The sequence below is a fragment of the Sarcophilus harrisii genome, chromosome 2 (assembly GCF_902635505.1).
Source record: "Sarcophilus harrisii chromosome 2, mSarHar1.11, whole genome shotgun sequence".
Taxonomy (NCBI): domain Eukaryota; kingdom Metazoa; phylum Chordata; class Mammalia; order Dasyuromorphia; family Dasyuridae; genus Sarcophilus; species Sarcophilus harrisii.
This window is the reverse complement of record NC_045427.1, coordinates 271,044,811-271,067,785: the sequence shown is the minus strand read 5'-3', so window position 1 is coordinate 271,067,785 and position 22,975 is coordinate 271,044,811. Positions and strand designations below refer to the sequence as shown.

Genomic DNA, 22,975 nt, shown 5'->3' with positions numbered 1-22,975 from the left:
ACCAGAGTAGGAAACAGAGGAAGCATGAAGAAGTCATAGGGGCTCCAACGATTACAGGATGTGGAAATGGGTACAAAAGGCAGGACTGTCCTTACACTACTAGGGGTGCCAGTTCAAATTTTTTAGGTGTGATAATTTACCTCAGAAATAAGCAAATGCTACAAATTACAACTTTATTTATTATTTTATTTATCCTTAGAATGAGGGAGAAAATTATAATAATTTAGTTTAAACATGTAACAAGGACATTTGTTTTTCAGAGGGCTCAAAAAAAGCAACAGCACAAAATAGACCAATACAACTAAAAATAGATAAAAAAACTAAATTCTCTTAAAAGTATCACAGAAAATATGAATATACCAAACACATATGCAGCAAATAAATAACACCTGAATTCCTAAAAGGAAATTCTTCAAGAAACTACATAACATCTGAATTTTTTTTTAATAAGCTTTTTAATTTTAAAAATAAACACATAGAAAGTTTTCGACATTCACCTTTGCAAAACGTTGTGGTCCAATTTTTTTTCTCCTTCTCTTCTCCCTACCCCTTTCTAGACAGCAAGTAATCCAACATATGTTAAATATAACATCTGAATTCTTAAAGAAAAAGCTAACTGAATTACAGGGGAAAATAAAGCATTAAAAGTTCTAATACCACAGGACCTCAATTCATTCTTCTCAAACAAGTTTTACCAAGAATTAAATAAAAAATAAATGAAGGAACTGAACAATAATTTAGAAAACTTTAGAGATGACAGACTTCTAAAGAGTTATAAATAAGAAAGGAAAATATAGCCTTTTTCTCAGCTGCATATGTACCTTCACAAAAAATGACTACATGATGGGGTTTAAAAACACCAAAAACAAATGCAGAAAAGCGGAAACATTAACAAATATGGGCAATGGATAAATAGTTACAGAAATATAAAATGTCCATATAAAGAAAACAGGTAACAGAGGATTACAATAATTCTCTCTTAAAACAGAACAAGCCATATATGAACTCTACATGCAAAAAAACCACCAAGCACATATGGATTTATAGAAAAACAAATTCCAACAATAAATTGTCTCAAAAAATACTAAGAGAAAGAATCTTGCCAAATTCTTTTTTTAACTCAACCATGGTCTTGATATCTACACCAAGGCAGAGTCAAAACAGAGAAAATTATAGATCAACGTCACCATTGAATATTGATGCAAAAATCTTATTAATAAAATATTAGCAAGGAAACTACAGCATGATACCACAAAAAGCATGGATTTATACCAGGAGTGCAAAACCGGTTCATTTTTTTGTTGTTGTTCATTTTTTAGAAAATGTATACACATGAACAGATCATATTAGTAACTAGAAGAATGAAAATATAAGATTTATACCAACAGATAAAGAACAAGATTTTAACAAAATAAAGTAATTCTGATTAAAAAAAAAGAAAACAATAGAAAACAGGGATAGATGGAATTTTCCTCAATATAACAAATAGTATTTATCTGACAACAAATCCTGATCTATAATGCACATAAACTAGAGGGAGTCTACTAAATATGATAAAATTACTAAATTAATTCATTTATTCAGCATTATACCAAACTACCAAAAAATCACTTTATAGAATTCTAAAATATATACACATACACACAAAAATTCATTTAGAAGAAAAAAAAACATCAAGAATATGAAGGGAATCAACAGAATAAAGTTGAAAGGAAGGGAGCCAAGCAGTACCAGATCTCAAACTATTCTCAAGCTATAAAGAAATCAGTAAAAATTTGATAAGAAATAGAGAAGTATAAAGATCAGTAGAACAGATAAATGTACAATATATTGAAGGCAAAACATAGAAACCAATCATCTTGGAAAGCATTTTGAAATTATGCCCAAAAGATTATTAAACTATGCGTACCCTTTGGCCCAGGAATTACAAGTAAAATCAAAGAAAAGTGGGAAAAAAGAACCATTTACAAAAATAGCAGCTTTTTTTTTTTTTGTGGTGATAAAAAAATTAGAATAAATTAGACTGGAAAATATTTTAAGAGATTATAGTATATGAATGTGATGTAGAACATAATATTCTCAACATTCTACCAAGAGTGGATATGTACTTAAAGTTTGTCATTGTTTGGACACCCCAAGAGTAGTAGAAAAGGCTAGCAGGAACCCCCAACAGGAAAGCCATAAAGTTCACTAGAGGAGCAGATAAGGATTTTTAACTGTCAGGATGTATGGCAAAGTGTTATTTAAACAGACTCAGGATATTAAGGCCTAACTCCCAGAGTCATGAGCTACTCCAGATATCACTTTCCCTACTTATCTGCCTCCTTACATCATAAATCTTCTATTTACCCACTTTTCATCTTTCTCCCATATTGTGTTTTTTGGCTGATGAGTGTTAATAAGTGAATTTTTATAACTTGATTATTCTTGCTCTTGCCTTATATTAAATGTTACATTAATTCCTACAACTTATCTTCTATATAGTGTTTTGATTATTCCTGTTTACCACTAAAACCTTGAAAGAATGTCTAAAGAACTAGACTCTTTAGCTGTGCACACCCTTTGATCCAGCAATACCACCACTATTCCAAAGAGATCTAAAAAAGGGGAAAAGCAACTATTTGTACAAAAAGATTTATAGCAGCTCTTTGTGGTAGCAAAGAATTGAAAGAATGCCCATCAACTGGGGAATGGCTGAACAAGTTGTGGAATATGAATGTAAATTTCAATGCTGATTTCAGGAATAACCCAGAAAAAGTTACATGAACTGTTGCAAAGTGAAGTGAGAAGAACCAGGAGAAAACTGTACATAATAGCAATAAAATGATTCAAGGACTCATGATAAAAAATGTTATCCACATTCAAAAAAAGAACTCATGGATTCTGAATGCAGATCAAAGGATACAATGTTTCACTTAATTTTTTTCATGGTTTTTTTTTCCTCTTATTGATCAGTGTCTTCTTTTACAATACAATTAATAAAGAAATATGTTTTGCATCATTGTAACCTATGTCAAGTCATTCATTTTAGGAAGGGAGAGTTGAGGAAGAAAATTTGAAAATCAAAATTTTTATGAATGTTAAAAAATCGTTTTTACATGTAACTAGAAAAACAAACAAACATTATTTTTAAAAAACAACTAGATATAGTTTGACAGTAGCAACATAATAGAGCAGTTGATTGGGTTCCATTTAATTGGGTAGGAAGGAAATATATCTTTGACCTATTCTGGATAAACTGAATGAGCCAGACCAGAGAGAAAAGTGGGGCTGTGGGTGCCACCCGAGATGCTTTATCCACAGTACATGGATAAGTCATGAGTACAACCACGATTCACCAAAGAGTAAAGCAGACTACATATGTAAATACTATTTCTCTGGGACTCACATATGTAGCACGAAGCTAGCATACCACAGGTAAACTTTACTCATAAGATATGTAAAAATCTTATAATCGATGAAAAAAAAGTCAGTGTAGTAGGATTACAGTTAGCTGTAGAGGCAAAGAATCCAGGTTTGAATGCTGGCTCTGCTTAATAATATGGAACTTGGATGATTAATATATCCATGACAGCATTGGGAATTTTTTTTTTAAAGTCACTTCTTTACATAAACTAACATTAAAAACATGGAAAACAAACCTTAGGATAAAAGTAATTTGTTACCTGAACTATCAGATCCACCTTCAGGACTGCCACTGGAATACATTGTGGCAAGTTTTCCATCCAAGATAAATCTGAACCACCCATTGCTGCCGTTAGATAATTCCAAAGCTGCTGCATCACTCCAGATATATAAGCAGTCCCTTCCTCTAATAATTGACCAATCTCTCCAATGGTATGGTTTACCCTGCTGCAATTCTTTAGCATCTTCCTGTGGTTCATCTTCCTATACAAGTAAGAAAGTTAAATGAAACAAGGAAAATAATCTTAATTACAACAATTTAAATCTAATGTAAAATCTAACCAACAAATGACATATTTAGGATATAAAAGAACCTCTAAACATTCAAATAGAGGCAAATACATGTGGATATATATAAAAGGAATTAACTTTCTATAAATATGACAAGTATTTACAATTAATTAAATTATGAATATGTAAAATCAGTGACACTAAGACAAGGTGTCAGAAGATAAGATTCTAGTCCTAAATCTTCCATTAAATAACTATCTGATGCATGTTACTTAACATCTCTCATTTGACAAGCTTTATGGTCACCTTTTAAATGTATTATTACACAGGAACAAGCATGTTTCTTCTCCAAAAAAAAAATACTTTATAATAATTTTGCTTTGAAGACTACTTACTTTCTCAGGTTTTGATTCCTCTTCATTTTCATCATCAGAAGAAGGTCCTGCCAGGGTTGACACTTTACTAATCACTCCAAGTCTGGCAAGTTGATCCAAAAACAGATCACCACCTTTATCTACCAAATCCCTTATGATCTGTAAGGCTAACAAATGGCCATCATCATCATCCTACGAAAAAATTTTAAAAATAAAGTAATTAAAACAAGTTCACTATTTCTGATTGACTAAATTTCATTTACCTTATGAAGATCACATGATTTCTATAATATGTATATAGAATTGAATTATAAAGATATGCAAATGAAAAGCAAAAAAGTTTTATTAAATAATTTACCTCTTGATCAAGAACAGTGGCAGTAATCTCCACTAGTATTGTAGGTAAATTGTGACCAGCATCAGAATCACAAACTTCTTTAAGGAGTGCTTCAGAACAAAAATGAATCATTTTTCTAATGAGAGCAAGACTTGCTTTCCTTTAAAATAAAAACAAATTATTCCCATAAAACTAAAATGAAAAAAAAAAAAAAATAAAACCACTCAAAAGTAACTGCATGGTAACAAATATTTAAAACTTCCCAAATTCATGTGTATATATTAAACCTAAAGAACTCTATGAAGTCACAGTATAAAATATGATAATCATAAGCAAACAAAGAATAGTTTCTATTCTTGGGTACATATTTAAGATTAGCTATAAATGTTCTTGGTTTCCTTCATGTAGTAATAATTTATTATCAATAATGACTACTTTTAAACCTTTCTGAAATATTCCCAAAACACTATCTTTTAACTATGAAAGATTTAAAGTGTCATAAGATACTGGACTTTAATAAGAAACATTACTACTAAAAAGATTTTGTTAATATAAAAAACCGTTTAAGCCAAGTATGAATATTCATATTCAGTTATCTTTAAACCTATTTAATATAAAGATAATTCTTAGTTTGTTAGTCTGTTTTTGACAGAGACATTAATTCAAATTTACTTAAAATTTCCTCTTGATAAAATCCTTTTATTTTAACATTTGTTTATAGGCTAGGAAAAGGCATAGAATTTTACATATTGTGGGAAAAGTTAAAGGAATATTTATAAGCAATTTATCAAAAGATATATAGCTGATACAAAACCATATTAAAGAATGGTTTCAAATCTCTAATAAGAGAAATGAAATTAAAACTCTTGAGTTTCACTCCAAATCCACATGTATGGCAAAGATTTCAAAAAATGAAAATTAGTGATACATACTGGGGTTGTGTGAAAAAAGATACATTGTCCCAACTATTCCAGAAATAGATCTGGAATTATATTGAAAAAAATCCACTCCCTACTAGACACTCCCTTCATTCCAAAGGAGGTCAAAAAATAAGGGAAAAATTCCTTATTAAAAGCAAAAGTTGATAAATCTTTAGTTGGGAAATAGGAAAAAAAAATTATGCTTCATGAATGTAATGGAATATTACCATACACCTTATAAAATGAAAAATATGAAATCAGAAAAACTTGGGCAGACTTGCATGAACTAATGCAGTACAAAACAAATTTTGTAAGTCAATTTATACAAATAACCATAAAGAAAAAGAAGAATTACAGATTTCGGGAACTTTGATAATCAATACTGACTGAAAAAAAAAATGTTGAGGCCAACCTCACAACTTCCAGGAGAAGTACAGAAAAAGGCATTTTCAGACATTACCAATGTGTTGATATACTCTTCTTGACTCTGTGTGTGTGTGTGTGTGTGTGTGTGTGTGTGTTACCAGGGTGGGAATGGGACAGGGTGGGATAGGAGTAGGTAGAACGGGCAATGTAGCAAATGAAAGAATTATTTTTTAAATGAAAATTAACAACTTTATATGGAGGATATAAACATACAAAAACACTCCATCTCATATATTAAAAGCCCAGCAATACAAAGTACATAAGCAGTTTGTAAGCAATCCCAAAACAAATTTTTCAAAAGGCAAATTAAAGAACAAATTTATTGGATAATTATGCCCAAGAACATCACTAAATAGTGTTAAACAGTAACAGTAGTATACAATTTATTTCTCCCAAGATCTTCACAGGTTGAAATGCTTATAAAGGAAGTTATACATGTAATAATTTGAACACAAAACCCTGCTATTTTGGATTAATATCATAAGAAAACAATTGAAATGTGTATAAAGGATTTTGAGAAATTAATCTGAAACTTAGGGCAAATGATGAACTTAGCATAAAAGAAATGAGGATTTTTAAAGATGAACAATTAAGCTGCATTGTAAATAATGGAATGTAATTAAGTACCTAAAAAACAAATTCTTCAAGTTTTCTTTTGTCTTTTTTTCTAAAGTTATAATAATAGCTTTATTTGGTTTCCCTAAAGAGTCACAGAATCATATAACCCCAAACTTAACATTAATGTGAGAAACTGATGATAAACATATGAAGCATTTACCTGATTGAAGGTAACATAGTTTGCTGAAATGTTTGTGCAAATACTGGCAATAATCTTTTCAAGTATATTGGTGCCATTTCTGGATCTCCTTTGGGTTCATTACATTCTTCTTCATCTTTATTTGCATCTTTCTTCTTTTTATCATCTCCTTTATTGACTGGACACATCCAATCACCTTTAAACCAGTAAGCATTGGTCAACAAACTATATTTGTGAAACTTTTTATAACAAACAAATCTTAAGCATTTAATCAAATTTAGGGTTTTACTATCACTTACTTTGTAAGTTCATGCTGTCACTGAAATCCTGATTCAGTTGTTTTTATTTATTAGGCTATGCATTTTAGTAACATACAATATTTTAAAAGTTGTTAATTCCAATAATAATTTAGCTTTCGGGAATAAATAATTACAAAATGACAACTTGAAGTTATATGTAAATACTATAACAATATAAAGGGAAAAAAATTATCAACTAAGCAATTATTTAATTCTCTGAAATAACCAATTTACCTCTCCAAACTATAAGTAACTCAAGTCAAGCAGCCCCAACCTGAAATAATATGTAAGACTATTAGTTACCTAAGATTAAATAACTACTTCACATTATAGTATGCATGCAAAAAACTAATAGCCAAAATGTCTGGAAAGTTTAAAAAACATGAATAAAAGGAAGGAATGTTATTACTCACCTGGAGACTGAAGAATAGCTACTACTTCACTATGACCTCGTTCTCGAGCTTTATCTAAAGGAGTTTTTCCATCTTCATCCCTTAAGTCAGGGTTTGCACCATGTCTTAATAGGGTCTAGTATGAAAAAAAATTTAATTGGCAACAATAATTTTTAGTTGCATATTGTGAGAAATTTACAAAGCCATAACTAAAAGGAATTAAAATTCTGGTTCCTAGGTTTATAAGCATCAAATAACCTAAAATTTAAGTTTTAGTACCAGATTTCAAACCATATGTTCTATTTAAGACAGCTTGTCCTCTTTAAAAAAAAAAAAATGTTCCAAAGTCAAATCATCATATCTCTAAAACACTCCATGTCTAAGTTTTTTATCTCTAACAATTATACCATCATTTTCCAAATTACCTGGGACTAAAACTTTAATAGTATTATTCCTTACATGAAGAACAACAGCAAGATATCTCAATACCTCTTTTACAATGTCTTTCAGATGTGTTCATTTGCATTGTCAATCTCACCACCCTATTACAGATCTTAATTACTAGTGCCTGAATTAATCTGACAGGTTCCTAACTATTCTCCCTGACTCCAAGTTTCAGCTTCTTTTGATCCAATGAGTCTCAAAGTGTAATTCTTAGATCCCTGATGATCCCTGAGGCCCATTTTCAGGGAACAAAAACTAGCTTCATAATAATACTATAATATTATATACATCTTTTTTTCCAACCACATAGCTGTGTAAGACCAACTATAAGATCATATACTCCAACCAAAACAATATATCATCACAAACAAGCAGAAGTAGTTATCTATCTATCTTCTATTATATCATACATTAAAGAGATTTGCAAAAAATCTCCCTCTTCCCACTAAATTTTACTTTGGAGAAGTTGTTTTCATAAAAATATATAAATATATATGGACTAAGATATAATGAGTTTATTTTAAATGAAGCAATAAAGATTTAATAAATTTCAGTAAAATATCAGTGTATGTGACTCAGATAAACAAAAGCTCTTTAAGCATCCTCAAAGTCCTGAGACCAAAAAGTACATACAAGTAATTTTTTGAAGGATGAGGCATTATTAACAACAGATGTCAAGAAAGGTTTCATGTAAAAGATAATACTGGAGCTGTTTCACAGGAAAATAAGAATTCTAAAGGAAAATAAGGTAATACATTTTGGGAATGGGGGGATAGTTAATACAAAGGAGCAGAGAAGAAAAATCTCATGATGTGTATGAAGAATATAAAAAGCTTAGGTTGGCTGAAATATCTGAAAATTACATGTATTAGAGAAATATATAAGATTAGAAAGAAAGGTTGAAGACAGACTGTAAAGAGCTTTAAATTCAAAACATAAGTTTATATATTATCACATTATATATATAGTAACACATTATACAATATATTATCAGATATATCTTATATATCTATAAAAACAAAAGGTGCTACACAAGGTTCTTCAGTAGGAAAATGAAATACTTGGACCTCTACTTCCAGGAAATCACTTTGCAATTGTAGGAAAGTAAACTGAAATTGAGTGGATGCCCATCAGTTGGAGAATGGCTGAATAAGTTATGGCATATGAATGTAATGAAATATTGCTGTTCTGTAAGAAATGATTAACTGACTGATTTTTAAAAAGTCTGAAAAGTCTTATACGAACTGATGCTGAGTGAAATGAGCAAAACCAAGAGAACATTACACACAGTAACAACTAAATTATGTGAGGATCAACTATGATGGACTTGGTTCTTTTCAATAATAAGGTGATTCACTGCAATCCCAACAGATTTGGGATGGAAAATGACATCTGCATCCAGAAAGAGAACAACAGAGAATGAATATGGATCAAAGCATTCTATTTTCACTTTTTTGTTTTGTTTCTTTCTCCTGTTTTTTTCCCCTTTGGTCTGATTTTTCTTGCACAGCATGACAAATATGGAAATATATTTAAAAGAAATGCACATATTTAACCTGTATCAGACTACTTGATATCTTAGGAAGGGGGAGAAAATTTTGGGACATAAAGTCTTACAAAAACAAATGTTGAAAACTACTTTTACATGTATTTGGAAAATAAAATACTATTTGGGGGGGGAGGGGAAAGAATCTAAATGACTCAAGGATAATTCCACTATGACACCACCCATGACAGAACTAGGTACCTTTTGAAGGCAAGTGAATTTGGGGAGATTGGTTTTAAATATATTAAGTTCATGTTTCTGGGACATTCAATTTGTCCAATGTCCAATAGGCTACTAGAAATAGAATAGAGGATAGGAGAAATAGTGTTATATAGAATTAATAAAGATACCATACCTACCAGAACTCATGAGATTAAGAGAACATGGAAAGAGAAGCAATAGGAACCCAGGACTGAGACTTGAGGTACTTCCACATTTAATGTATGAAATGGATGATTATCCAGAAAAAGAACATAAGGGCAGGTAGACACCCAAATATTTTATTTTGAATATAGTTATTTTAAATGGAATTTCTTGCTATTGAGTTTTGTTGGTAACATACAGAAATGTTAATGATTTCTGTGGGTTTACTTTATATCCTACAACTTTCCTAAAGCTGTTAATTGTGTCAAATAGGTTTCTGAATGATACTCTAGGACTCTCCAAGTATATCATCATATCTGCAAAGAATGATAAGTTTTATCTCTTCTTTTACCTCTATCTATTCTAATTCCTTTCTTTTTCTTTTTTTATTGCTAAAGCCAACATTTCTAGCACAAAATTGAGTATGAGTGGTAATAATGGGCATCCTTGTTTTACCCCTGATGCATTGGTAATGCTTCTAGCTTCTCACTATTACAAATAATGTGTGCTGATGGTTTCAGATAGATGCTATTTATCATTTTAATAAGAATGGGTGCTGTATTTGTCAAAAATATTTTCTGCATCTCCTGAAATAGTCATTTGATTTCTGTTAGTTTTGCTATTGATAGGTTGGCAAGACTTCCCCCCCCCCCCCCCCCCCCCCGATATTGAACCAGTCCTGCATGACTGGTATAAATCCCACGTTGTCATAGTGTATTATCCTGCTGCTAAAATGTAATCTCCTTCCTAATATTTTATTTATTTAAAATTTTTGCATCTATATTCATTAGGGAGATTGGTCTGTAATCTTCTTTCTCTGTCTCTTTCTGGTTTAAGTATAAGTACCATAATTGTATCATAGATGGAATTTGGCAGGACTCATTCTTTATCTATTTTTCCAAATAATTTACATAATGTTGAAATTAATTGTCTTTTAAATGTTTGGGTAGAATTCACTTGTAAATTCATCTGGTCCTGGAGATTTTTTTTTTAGGGAGTTCATTAGTGGCTTGTCCAATTTCTTTCCTTTTTAGTAATTAAATTATCTATTTTATTGGTTTTATCATAAAGCCATCTCTTGGTTTTATTAATTAGTTTAATAGTTTTCTTAGTTTCAATTTTATTAATCTCTCCTTTGAGATAGAGAACTTCTAATATGGTATTTAATTGGGAATTTTTAATTTGTTCTTTCTCTAACTTTTTTAGATGCATTCACTGATCTCTTCTTTCTCTATTTTATTCATATAACTGTTTAAAGAAAGAAAATTTCACTTAAGGGAGGAAAAAACTAAGACTGAGAAAATGTTATCACATCTGGCAACTTAAAAGTCACTGGTAATTTGGAGAGCAGTTCTGGTTGAATGACCAAGTCAGAAGTCTAACTATAATGGGCTAAGAAGCAAATGAAAAGGGATAGGGGTATTGGAGTTGGCAGCTTTTTCTTAAGAGTTATCAAAGGGAGGAAAGAAATAGGAATAGCATGAGGGGACAATAAGGCAAAGGGAAGGTTTTCTTGTTTTAAGGAAGAGGAAGAAAGTTGATTATGTTTGTAGGCAGCAGGAAAGGAACCAGAAGACAGGGAGAAATTGAAGTTTAGAGATAGAAGAAAGACTGATAACAATCTGACACAAAGGGATAGAATTAAGAGTATAATATATGAGGGGGCAGCTAGGTGGTACAGTGGATAGAGCACCAGCCCTGAAGTCAGGAGGACCCGAGTTCAAATTTGGTCTCAGACACTTAACACTTCCTAGCTGTGTGACCCGGGGCAAGTCACTTAACCCCAATTGCCTCAGCAAAAAAAAAAAAAAAAAAAAAAAAAAAAAAAAAAAGAATATAGTACATGAAGGGAGATTGTGGCAAAGAGAAGGGCCATCCCTTTCTCAGGGACTGAAGAAAAGAAAGAAATGAGATTTGATGTTAAAGAGTTTTGAGATGCAAAGGAATTTTTTTCCAATAAAATGTGAAGTGAGATATTAAGCTGAGGGTGAGCAAAAGACGAATTGAATGAAGTTTACAAAGAAAAGAGGAGCGTTATATAAATGTAATGATTTACTATTGTGCTGTAAGAAATGAGAAGCAAGCACATTTCAGAAAAATCTGGAAAGGCTTACATGAAGTGATGCAAACTGAACTGAACAGAAGGAGAACACTGGACACAGTATGAGACACTGTGAGATGATCTACTGTTGAACATTTTAACTCTTCTCAGCAATACAATGATTCAAGAAAATTCCAAAGAACTCATGAAAGAAAATGCTATCCAAATCCAGAGCAAGAATTAATGGAGGCTGAATACAGATCAAAGCACACTACTTCCATTGTCTTTATTTTTTCATGGTTCTTTTTTTTTTTTTTGGGGGGGGGTCCTATTTCTTCTTTCACAACATGATTAATATGGAGATATGTTTATGTGGCTGCATGTATATAACATATCAAATTGCTTTCTAACTTGAGGAAGGGGTGGTAAGGGAGACGGGGAGGAAATTTGGAATTCAAAAAAAATTTTTTTAAATGAACATTTAAAACATTTACAAACTGGCAAAACTGGCTCTATATGTAACTGGAAAATAAAATATTATTTTAAAAAAGAAGATGCTTCTTTCAAAGATTAAGATGTAGGGATTTTACATCCTCCTTTACTAACTTGTTATATTATTACACTTAAAAACTTAACAACTACCATCATCACAGTTCACATTCATAATAGCACTTTAAGATCTATAAAAACACCATAACAATCCAGTGAGAAAACTATTCACCCCCCCTCCCCCCCCCACTCACACTCACATCTTGGTTATGATTTGTCAATTCACAGAGATGAAAAGCATCTAAAATATTACAAGACTCATTTCAAATACTTAACCAACTTCTCAGTTCCCACAATACAGATAATATAAAGAAAAATATGATCATGAATTAATGTATGTTATCTTTCCCCTCATGATAAATATTAAACATATGTATACAATTTAGTACATTAATGCTAAAATTCACACCTTTGCTACTTGAGGCCTTCCAAAGCAGGCTGCATAATGCAATGATGATGACCTTTGACCCCTGTTAACATCAGCACCTCTTTCACACAGAAATTCTACCTGTGAAAATTAAAAAAAAAAAATTTTAGTTGCCTTATTTATTCCTCTGCCTTTGAAAAACTAATTATTTCATATTTGCTTACCATTTCCTGAGTTCCAAAAGCAGAGGCCCAGTTTAAAAGGGTTTGACCTACATCATCCATAAAATTCACTTCAAATGCTGCAATTATTAAATTATTAAAAATAATTAAAATATAATTGAGAATAAAATGAAAATGTCAGAGTATTTTGTAACCACAGCACAATACAGAATGAATTTATTCTAAGTCAATAAAAATATTTCTCATCATGAATTTTCTAATAAAGTTTAAATTGCTGTGTCTGCCCACTAAAGAGTATAAGAAAATACACTAATTTCAACCAATTATAAATAAAAGTGAAGTCAATGAAACACAATCTAAATTTCTTTTTAAAAGACATTTATTATTTCCTCTATAGTTAAAATGAGCTAAGATGAGAGTCTAAGTCAGATTACTTATATAATTTAACTCATAGGCAAAGAAGAAACTAAGCTGAAAAGAATAAAAACACCTGAAAAGAAAATTATAGCTGAGGCTTGGCATCACTTTATTAGTCATCATAAAATGAATATACACCAAGATATTTTAAACCTCATAAAACTGATGAAAACTAAATCTTATTATAAAGGCAGTTCTATTTTTTTTCATCATTAATTTCCTCATTCTACACTGCCTCCAAAGAAATTTTTTTAAAGACCTGAATTTTATCATTCAACACCAATCATGTGGTCCCATATTTCTCTTAGATTTCAGGATGAGTCAATGAAGCTTAATTACAAGGCAGCTTCACCCTCTAGTGGAAAAATGGACAACTGAAAGCTAACCTAGATAAGACAAACTTGAACAGAACTTGGAGAGAGGAAAACTTCTATGTCTTCCAAATGCATTTTCAAGAAACATATGATAACAATAATCAGGATCTATAATTTCTATTATCCATGACTTTATTTCTTAAGGTGATGTGCATACCTCCTGTATCAATTGCATCTATAAGTGCATCAGTATCTTTACTTCGGATACAGTCTATGAGTTGCCGATGTGAGCGCTCTCCAGAACTGTCCAATCTACGAAGTCCTGGAATTCTGCCTGTGGATCCAGCACTGGACTTCGGAAGGGCCTTTCGTCCTTCAAATAATAGCACCAAGAGAAGGTCAACCAAACGCATGGTATCCAATACACATCTTTCATCACCCTGTAGAGCACTTTCAATTGAATCTGGAAGCTCAGATCTCAGGAGATCCTAGAAAAAGGGATGCGAATAATTATGTCTCATTTACTGACTCTGTTCCATCATTTCATAAAATACTACCCTTTGAACAAAAAATAGTGAAAAATATTCTTACATGTGTGACTACTGGAGAGCCTCTGCAAAGTGTTGACAGCAAACTTACAATAGTTGAAACCTGATTACTTAATTTGGAATCAGCAGCTGTAGATGGTGCTCCGGTTGTGCTTCTCCCTGGTTTGCATGCTGATGACGGCCCTGAGACAGTACCACCAGCTGCTGCCATTCGAGATAATAGCTCTTCAGTTAGTCCATGTTTTGCTAATGGCGCTGGGTCAACACCACGTCGAGTAAATCTGTCAGCTAGGGAAGCAAAACATCTCAAAGCTCCATCTGAAACCTACATATGGAAAGAAAAAATAGAATCTCTAGATAAAGATATCACAATCTTTATAAGTTGAGTAACCTGAAATTCACATAAAAGACTATGACAGTACTGAGACACTGAAAACAAAGTCATTGATAATCCCAAGAAAAATCTAAGCATACATTGGGTTTAGAGAGGAAAAAAATGTAATATTTGGTAACAATATTGATGTCGTAACTTTTTTCCCTCTAAATACTGTCAATTCAACAAGTCTGAGAAATTGATATATTTTACTTTACAAGAATTTTTTATTTTAATTAACATAATTAAGAAATAAATCTAACTGGTTTTTTGGAAAAATGTTTTTATAATGAATAACTTCTCTGACTACAGATTCATTATGTAACTTTTGTCTTTTCCCACAATACCTATTCCAAAACCTTTATTCTTTCCTTTTCACCACCAAGTTTACAAGCAAATGACTACTGAATAAACAAATGACCTATCTCTAAGGCTTTCCTCCTGGTTCCTCAAAATTTCTCTCATTATTACCAAATTTTCACTAAGCTTAATTACTATATCTACAATATTAATTCCATTTTTTCCAGGACTTATCAGTCATACCCAATCTCTCATACATTTTTTCTGTACCTATCAACAAATTCCTCTCTAAAAACAAACACGTTCAAGTTTCACCAATTTTTAAAAAGGCTCCCATGACATTTTCACCCCTCTTACTACTTCTCCAATATAACTATACATTCCTAAAATGTTTTATAATGTTAACTACACCCAATGTTTCTACTTTCAACTCTCTTCAATCCCTTGCAATTTGTATTCTATCCCCCCAAAAATCATCACTCAATAGTTACTAATAACAAAATCAAATGGTATTTTAAAGTCCTCATCATCTTTGACCTTAATGGCTACCAAAACTCTGGCCACCTCCCTCTTATCAAATGGCTTAAAGGATTCTGGATTCCCCTGCTTCTCCTTTCAATTCCAATTTCTCTCCTTCCTTTCATTTTCTGGCTCCATGACTTCTGTATAACCCCTTGGCATAAGAATCCCATAAGCATCTGCCCTCAGTCTGTCTTTTAGTCTTGCTCTTTAACTCTTTCTTGATTATCTTTATTCATGGCCATACCTTCAATTAACTTCTCTATGAAGATGACTGACTCTCCATTCATGAACTCTCTTCTGAGTGCTGGATCTGCATTTCCAACTGCCTATAGGAAAGGGATTCATAATCTGGGGTCCACAGATCCCCACCACCCCAAGAGGCCAATGGATAGATATCAGAGGATCTGTGAACTTGGATGGGAAAAAAATGCATCTTTATTTTTACTACCCTTTAACTGAAATTTAGTATTTCCTGCAGGTAGGTAATAAAATCGTTATTCTGAGAAGTCCATAAGCTTCACTAGACTGACAAAGAAGTCTAAGACACACGAAAAAGGTTGAGAAGTCCTGCCAGAGGAAATCTTCACTAAGATGGAACTTCATAATTCACCCCAAACTTCCCATATTCATAACCTTGAATTTACTATGGATTTTTTCTTCTTGCTTTCTTTTCCTTAATCACTATCCATAACTAATCAGTTATGAAGTCATGTAATCTACTTCCACAACATTTTTCAAATCCACGTCATCACCTCTATTCTCAGAGAACTTCATACAGAACCTCATTACAATGTGCCTAGATTATTATGACAGCTTCCTAACAGTGTCTTCATTCTCACTCCTCCCTTCAAACTATTCTCCATATTTCTGTCAAAACCATCTCCCTCAGCTATAGATTTGATCCAGCTGTTTGTCCTTTCAAACTCTATAATGATTCTCTTTAGAATCACTTACTGTGTAATTTTCAAACTCTTCTGGACATTAAGCCCTGTCAGAATCTGGCTACCCTGCCTTTCCAGTCATATCTCTTAATATCAGAATTTTCAAATAGAAAGGATCTCAGTGGCCATGTAATACAACCCATGCCCTCAAAGAACCTTCATTATAACATACTCAACAGGTAGTCATCCAGCATATGTTTGAAGTCTTGTAATGAAGAGGAACACTTTTCTACTTCCTAAAACAATCCAATACACTTTGGGATACCTAACTGTTAAGCTATTTCTAACATCAAGTCTCATTAGAACTTTCCCACTGTTAATGTTCTGCCAGGTTTTCATCTTGGTTGCCCTATCCTGAATGTTCTCTAATTTACTCTATCTAATCAATGCCCTTCCTAAAGGAGTATGTGAAAAAACTTAAATACAGTCCTCCAAAACATTTCACACATTTCAACAGCATTTTGGACTTTTATTTATATATTCTCTATTTTAACACTAAATTCCACTATATAAAATCAATCAAGTTTTTGTAAGGCATTCAAACAAAAAAGCATCATAGGTTCTGTTAATTTTAATATTGCCCAAATCATTTAGCAAACTACAACAAAAAAAGAACATGATTATTAATTGTGAAAAAACATATTAATATTACAATTAATTCCATCATTTCTATCAACTTGTCCACATACCTGATGATCTTCATGTTTTAATAAACTAGACAGGGATTCTACACAGATTTCTAATGAAGAATCTTGAGGTTCCATTTTGCCACAGAGTCTTGACACTACAGCCATCGCAGAATGAAGGGTATCTTTATGAACCAAGTGCCCACTATCACGAATAAATGTCAGCACACAGTTTAAACCACCGGCCTCAAAGACAGCTCCTGATTCACGAGTACAGATCAGTTCTAAAACCTACGAATGATTAAAATGAAAAATACAAAAAAAAAAAAAAAAAAAAAAAAAAAAAAACTGTGCCTTCAAAAAGCAATGTTTTTCTGCATTTTCTGTTAGAGAAGAAAATTTCTACTAATTCACAAAAAAATAGATGATTTTCCCATACTGCTTTAATTCATAAGCTTCTAATCCAACTGAGGAAAATCAAGATGATGAGCCAACAAGAAGTTTCGTTCATTAAAGGATACTAATTTTTTCTTAGATCAGTATATCTAACTAATAACACTTCTTATTCCTTTCACAATATTAGATAAGGCTTTTACAAAATAATAATATGAAGAGTACAAAAAGAGAGGTCCTTAGAAAGGTACTACTGAAATAAAGCAAACAAATCTGCTGACTTACCACTGACTACTTAAGAACTGTAGTTTGGTAAGGTCCATTAAAAAGCAAGATAAAAAACCAACTAACTATTGGTCTAACAACTGACTTTAAAATGAAACAGAATAGGGAATACTTACCCAGTATCATTCAAATTATAGTAGACCTATGAACCAATAGGAAGCTGAAGCAGTATGAAAGTCTAAAAAGAACCTTACAGTCTCTGTTACCAATTTCCTCCATTGTTAAAGACTTTTTACCCTAAGTCCTATGAATAATAATAAAGGATATATCTTTTATTTCTTTCTACCACTTCAAAAAATAAAAATAAACAAACTTTAAAGCGCTATATAAATGTTATTTATTAGTAATCCTCTCAAATATAAACATAGTACAAAGAAGGTTGGAATTAGAATTCACAGACCTGGGCTTCAGACCTAGTTCTATCATTTGCCTAATGGAAGAGGAAAAGAAGTGGAAGAGGAAGAGACAAAAAAGGAGAAGGAGGATACATAGTAACAACTAACATTTTTTTTTTAGTACTTACTATGTGCCAGGCACTGTTCATACCTTCACAATTATTATCTCATCTGATCACCCCAATAATCCTGAGAGGTAGGTGTTATTACAAGTTATTACTAGTTAAAGGCTGGGAAACTGAACCAAACGAAATCAAGTGACTTGCTTATAATCATACAGATAAGTGTCTGAAGCCACATTTGAACTTGGATCTTCCTGACTCTAGGGCCAGCACTCTAACTACTGTAACATCTAGCTGTAAGAGCTTAAGAAATGCTTCTTGATTTGGTGAATTCCTCTTACTTAGCACTTCTGAGCTTTAGCTTTGTTTGCCAAAAGAGAATGATATGCAAATATGTTTTGCACAAATGCACATATATAACCAATATCAATTTTCTTATCTTTCAATAAGTGAGGAGAGTCTGTGACATTCTTCAATCTTCCATAATGATAAATCTTCCATAAATGAAAAGAGAGGGAATGATAATAATGACATTCACTTCAAAGAAATGTTGTGAGGAAAGTGCTTTGTAAACTTTAAAGTTTTATATAAACATGTCATTACAATGGCTTTCAAAACAGAGCAATTTAAGATATGCATCTTTTAAAAACTGGACAACTTAAAATATAAATTTTTTAAATTATTTAAGTTTTAAAGGCACCTACCTTCACGCACTGTTCAGCTAAGTCTCTGCTGGTTCTGTTGTTAAGTTCAACTACCACCAAACGATTACAAAGTGCCTTTATGGCTCCATCTACTCCAACAATTCTCCGAGTACATTCTGCTGATACATCTAGGTAGTAGGTTATGGCACGGGCTGTCACTTCTAATACATTGTCAGGTGCACTTTCATCAAGAAAAATTTTACAGAGTGCTGGCAAAAAAGTACGAGGAGGGCACCTACAGTGAAAAGGAATACATTATACAATACTAACAAAATATAAATATTGTTATTAACTTAACCAACACAAAAAAACCAGTAATAAAAAAACTTAATAGTAGCATTATAAAAGAAATGAAGAATGAAACATTGTAAACACATCAAAACTTTTCAAATTTCCTTATAGATTTAATGCTATTAAAAAAATGTCCACCTACTACTTTCATGAATTTAAAGATTAAAAAAAGTAGAACAGAACACAGAATATAAAAATAGAAACCTATATACTAGATTAATTTTTTGAGGGAATGCTTGGATCATAGTAGAGGTATAATAAAAGTGTGTTGACTTGACATGGTAAACTCAAAATACAAAAACACTTAAGAAAAGAACAGGCAAAAAATTTTTTTTAGAAAAATTGTATAGCAGTATAGCAATGAATTATAGTGACACATGACATACTATATATATGTATATTATAATATATCCTATATTATAATATACTATTATAATCCAAGCTAGATCAAGGATATAAACATAGAAACAAAACCATAAAAGAAAGAATAATGTATCTGTCAATTGTAGAGAGTAGCAAGTGAATCTATCTTAAAAAATGGAAGAAACTACTGGACACAAAATTTATGAAGTAGATGGTCCAAAAATAAGATTTATGTAGGACAAAAAAAAAATCACCTTAAACTAAATAAAAACAATCAGAAAGATCAATACATTTGTAACAAGATTGATAGAAATTTGACATCAGGGAAGACAGAGCCAAGAAAGCAGAATGAAGGGAGGGATTCGCTCAGGGGTTCTCCCCAGACTCTTCCAAGTACTTTTAAATAATGACTCTAAATAAATTTGGAGCATCAGAACCCTAAAAAAATACAGAGTTGGAACAATTTTCCAGCAAAAGGGAGCTTAAAAAGTCAGCAGAAGGGATCTGCAGCATCAGGGTGGGACTAGAGCACAATCATGGTGAAGGTCATGCCAGCACATCTGTGGCCTCAGAAATCAGAACAGGCCTTGGGAGCTCTAAATCAGAGGGAGTGGTGGCAAGCTCCAGACTGCTCAGCAGTATGGAATCTCAGGAAATCTCAGCAGGAAAGGTTTGGCGCACTAGAGTTTGAGGGGAGCCCTAGTCCAGGATCAGGCTTTAGGAGTCACCAAATCACCAGCAGCAGCGATCCAAGGAACAGCACTGCTTCTAGCAACCAAAGCAATGACAGCAACCATTTCCAGAAATCTCAGCACATGGGCAGAGGGGATGGAACAATTGATCAGAAGGATCAGAAGGAGACTGAAGGGGCCTCTTGGCTGGCACTGTGGCCCATGCACAGATCTGGGTAGCAGTGCTGGCTTACAGAAAACAATTGCACAAAACCTTTAAAAGCTTGGGACATTACAGCCTCGACTTGAAAATAGAGCCCTATTTTAACAAAGAGTTAAAAGGCAAGTAATAGGCTGGAAAAATGAATGAACAGAAAAAAAAAATTCTGACTATAAAAAGTTACTATGGTAACAAGGAAGATCAAAACACAACTCAGAAGATGACAACAAGGTCAAAACTCCTACATCCAAAACCTCCAAGAAAAATGAAAACTGGTCTCAGGAAATGGAAGAGCTCAAAATGGATCTTGAAAATTACAAAAAACTAATGAAGAGAAGAATGCCTTTAAAACAAATTAGTCAAATGGGAAAGGAGGTGGAAAGGAGGTACAAAGGTTCACTGAGGAAAATAATTCCTTAAAAATTAGACTTGAGCAATCAAAAGCTAATGACTTTATGAGAAATCAAGGTATAATAAAACAAAACCAAAAGAATGAAAAAAATAGGAAAAAATGTGAAATATCATATTGGAAAAATGATTTGCCTGGAAAACAAATCCAGGAGAGATAATTTAAAAATTATCGTCTACCTGAAAGCCATGACCCCCCCACCCCACCAAAAAAAAAGAGAGCGCCTAGACATCATCTTTCAAGAAATTATCAAGGAAAACTGTCCCATATTCATATATTTACCAAAGGGTAAAATAGACGCTATTGATCATGTCCTGAAAGAGATCCCTAGGAATATTATACTCAAATTCCATGACTCCCATGTCAAGGAGAAAATACTGCAAGCATCCAGAAAGAAACAACTTGGAGTATAGTGGAATCACAGTCACTCACACCAGATTTAGCAGCTTATCAGACAGCTCAAAATATGATATTCTGGAGAGCAACACATTATAACTACGAATCACCTATCCAGCAAAACTGAGTATAATCTTTCAGGGGAAAAAGACAGATACTCAGTGAAATAACAGGATTTTCAAGCATTCACAAAGAAAAGACCAGAGCTGAATTGAAAATCTGATTTTCAAATACAGGATCAGGAGAAACATAAGTAGACAATTAAGAAAGGTATATCACAAAAGATCTGATAAGATTTATCAGTTTTAAGGAGATTTTTTTTTTAAACAATATGACATTAATGGAAATGTTTTGCATAACTACATATATCCCTTCTTAAAAAGGAGTGGAGGTGGGCAGGAAAAGAAAGAATCTGAAACTCAAAAGTTTTAAAAACAAATGCAAAAAGAATTTTTTTAAATAAAAGAATTCAAAATATTTTTATAAATGAAATGACAGCACTTGTGGGGAAAAAAATATGGAAAAGAACTGAAATCTATGAAAGAAGAATTGGAAAAGGAATTAATAATGAAACAGTTATAAAACCTTGCCCAAGCAACAAACTTGATGAAAATTCAGATGGATCAAATTAAAGAAGTCAATGACAGAGAAAACATGAAATATTCAAGTCAAGAGGTTGATAAAACTAAAAAGAAAATATAAGGTATTTTATAGTAAAAACTGACCTGAAAATAGATTAAGGAGGAAAAAAAATCCAAGAAACACTGTACTACCTGTAACACCATGACCTCCCTCCCGCCCCCCAAAAAGTCTGAACATCATATTTCAAGAACTATTAAAAGAAAACTACCCAGATCTCTTAGAACTATAGGACAAATAGGGGGCAGGGAGAAAAGAGAAAGAACTAAAAGATGAGAAGGCAGATTTAAGATGATTCAAACAAAATATATTTTTAAATTAAGTGTAGACTAATTAGACTGCTGCTAGTAGATGGAGTATAGGGCATGAAGTCATCCTCTTCCTGAATTCAAATCTGGCCTCAGACATTTACTAGCAGAAATGGCCCCTTAACCCCGTTTTCCTGAGCTTTTCATCTTTAAAATGATCTGCAGAAGAAAATGGCAAACCACCCCAGTATCTTTGCACCCCCCCCCAAAAAAAAACCCACACCAAAGGTAACTCTCTCAAAGAATCAGTCACAATTGAAAAAATGACTGAAAAATTTAATCCTAAAGAACTGGTATGTCAAGGAGCAAATTATAGAAACATTAGTTTCATGAGAACAAATAACAAAACACCATATAAAAATTTTGCCTAGGAGAAAATTCATCAACAAATCAAGGGAAAAAAATAAACTGGGCATAAAATTTAAAATTTTAAAAATGAGAAAACATACCATGAAAATAAATAAATTTTTGAATTGGTTGAATTTGGTTTGAATTGAATTGAAACTACTGAATTAATAAAATTTAAAATGTAACTGGCTTTTTTTTTTAAATAATATAAACAAATAGCGAAAATGATCACTCATAAAAAAGAGAAAAGTCAAACGTTTCCTATTTGTTATGAAAAGAAATATCTTTTCAAAATATAGAATATATGAAATAAATGGGAATTCACCTACCAAAACACACATAGAAAATATATGATAATAGTTAACATTTATATAGTACCATTTATATATAATGGCACAAAGTTTTTTATATATACATTATATGTATGTGAAAACAACTGCAACAAATTAATCGGTGAACAGACTTGCACTAAAAAGCATTTATTAAATATTTACTATGCTTCAAACACTGCACCCAAGTAACATAAAAGATAATATAA

The 22,975-nt window shown here is 32.1% G+C and overlaps 1 protein-coding gene across 5 annotated transcripts in view; it reads right to left on the bottom strand.

Moving 5' to 3' along the window:
• The window catches only part of HECTD1 (HECT domain E3 ubiquitin protein ligase 1), an 89,450-nt gene that overhangs the window by 42,399 nt on the left and 24,076 nt on the right, over positions 1-22,975 (bottom strand). For all 5 annotated transcript variants that reach the window (XM_031952261.1, XM_031952263.1, XM_031952264.1 and 2 more), the window contains exons 3-13: positions 18,793-19,027; positions 17,017-17,244; positions 14,235-14,516; positions 13,861-14,131; positions 12,955-13,031; positions 12,773-12,871; positions 7,442-7,556; positions 6,751-6,925; positions 4,648-4,786; positions 4,311-4,481; positions 3,666-3,888 (exon numbers count right to left, since the gene is read on the bottom strand). In XM_031952261.1, coding sequence (XP_031808121.1) covers positions 3,666-3,888; positions 4,311-4,481; positions 4,648-4,786; positions 6,751-6,925; positions 7,442-7,556; positions 12,773-12,871; positions 12,955-13,031; positions 13,861-14,131; positions 14,235-14,516; positions 17,017-17,244; positions 18,793-19,027 — 2,015 coding nt within the window. The remainder of the gene's footprint in view (positions 1-3,665; positions 3,889-4,310; positions 4,482-4,647; positions 4,787-6,750; positions 6,926-7,441; positions 7,557-12,772; positions 12,872-12,954; positions 13,032-13,860; positions 14,132-14,234; positions 14,517-17,016; positions 17,245-18,792; positions 19,028-22,975) is intronic.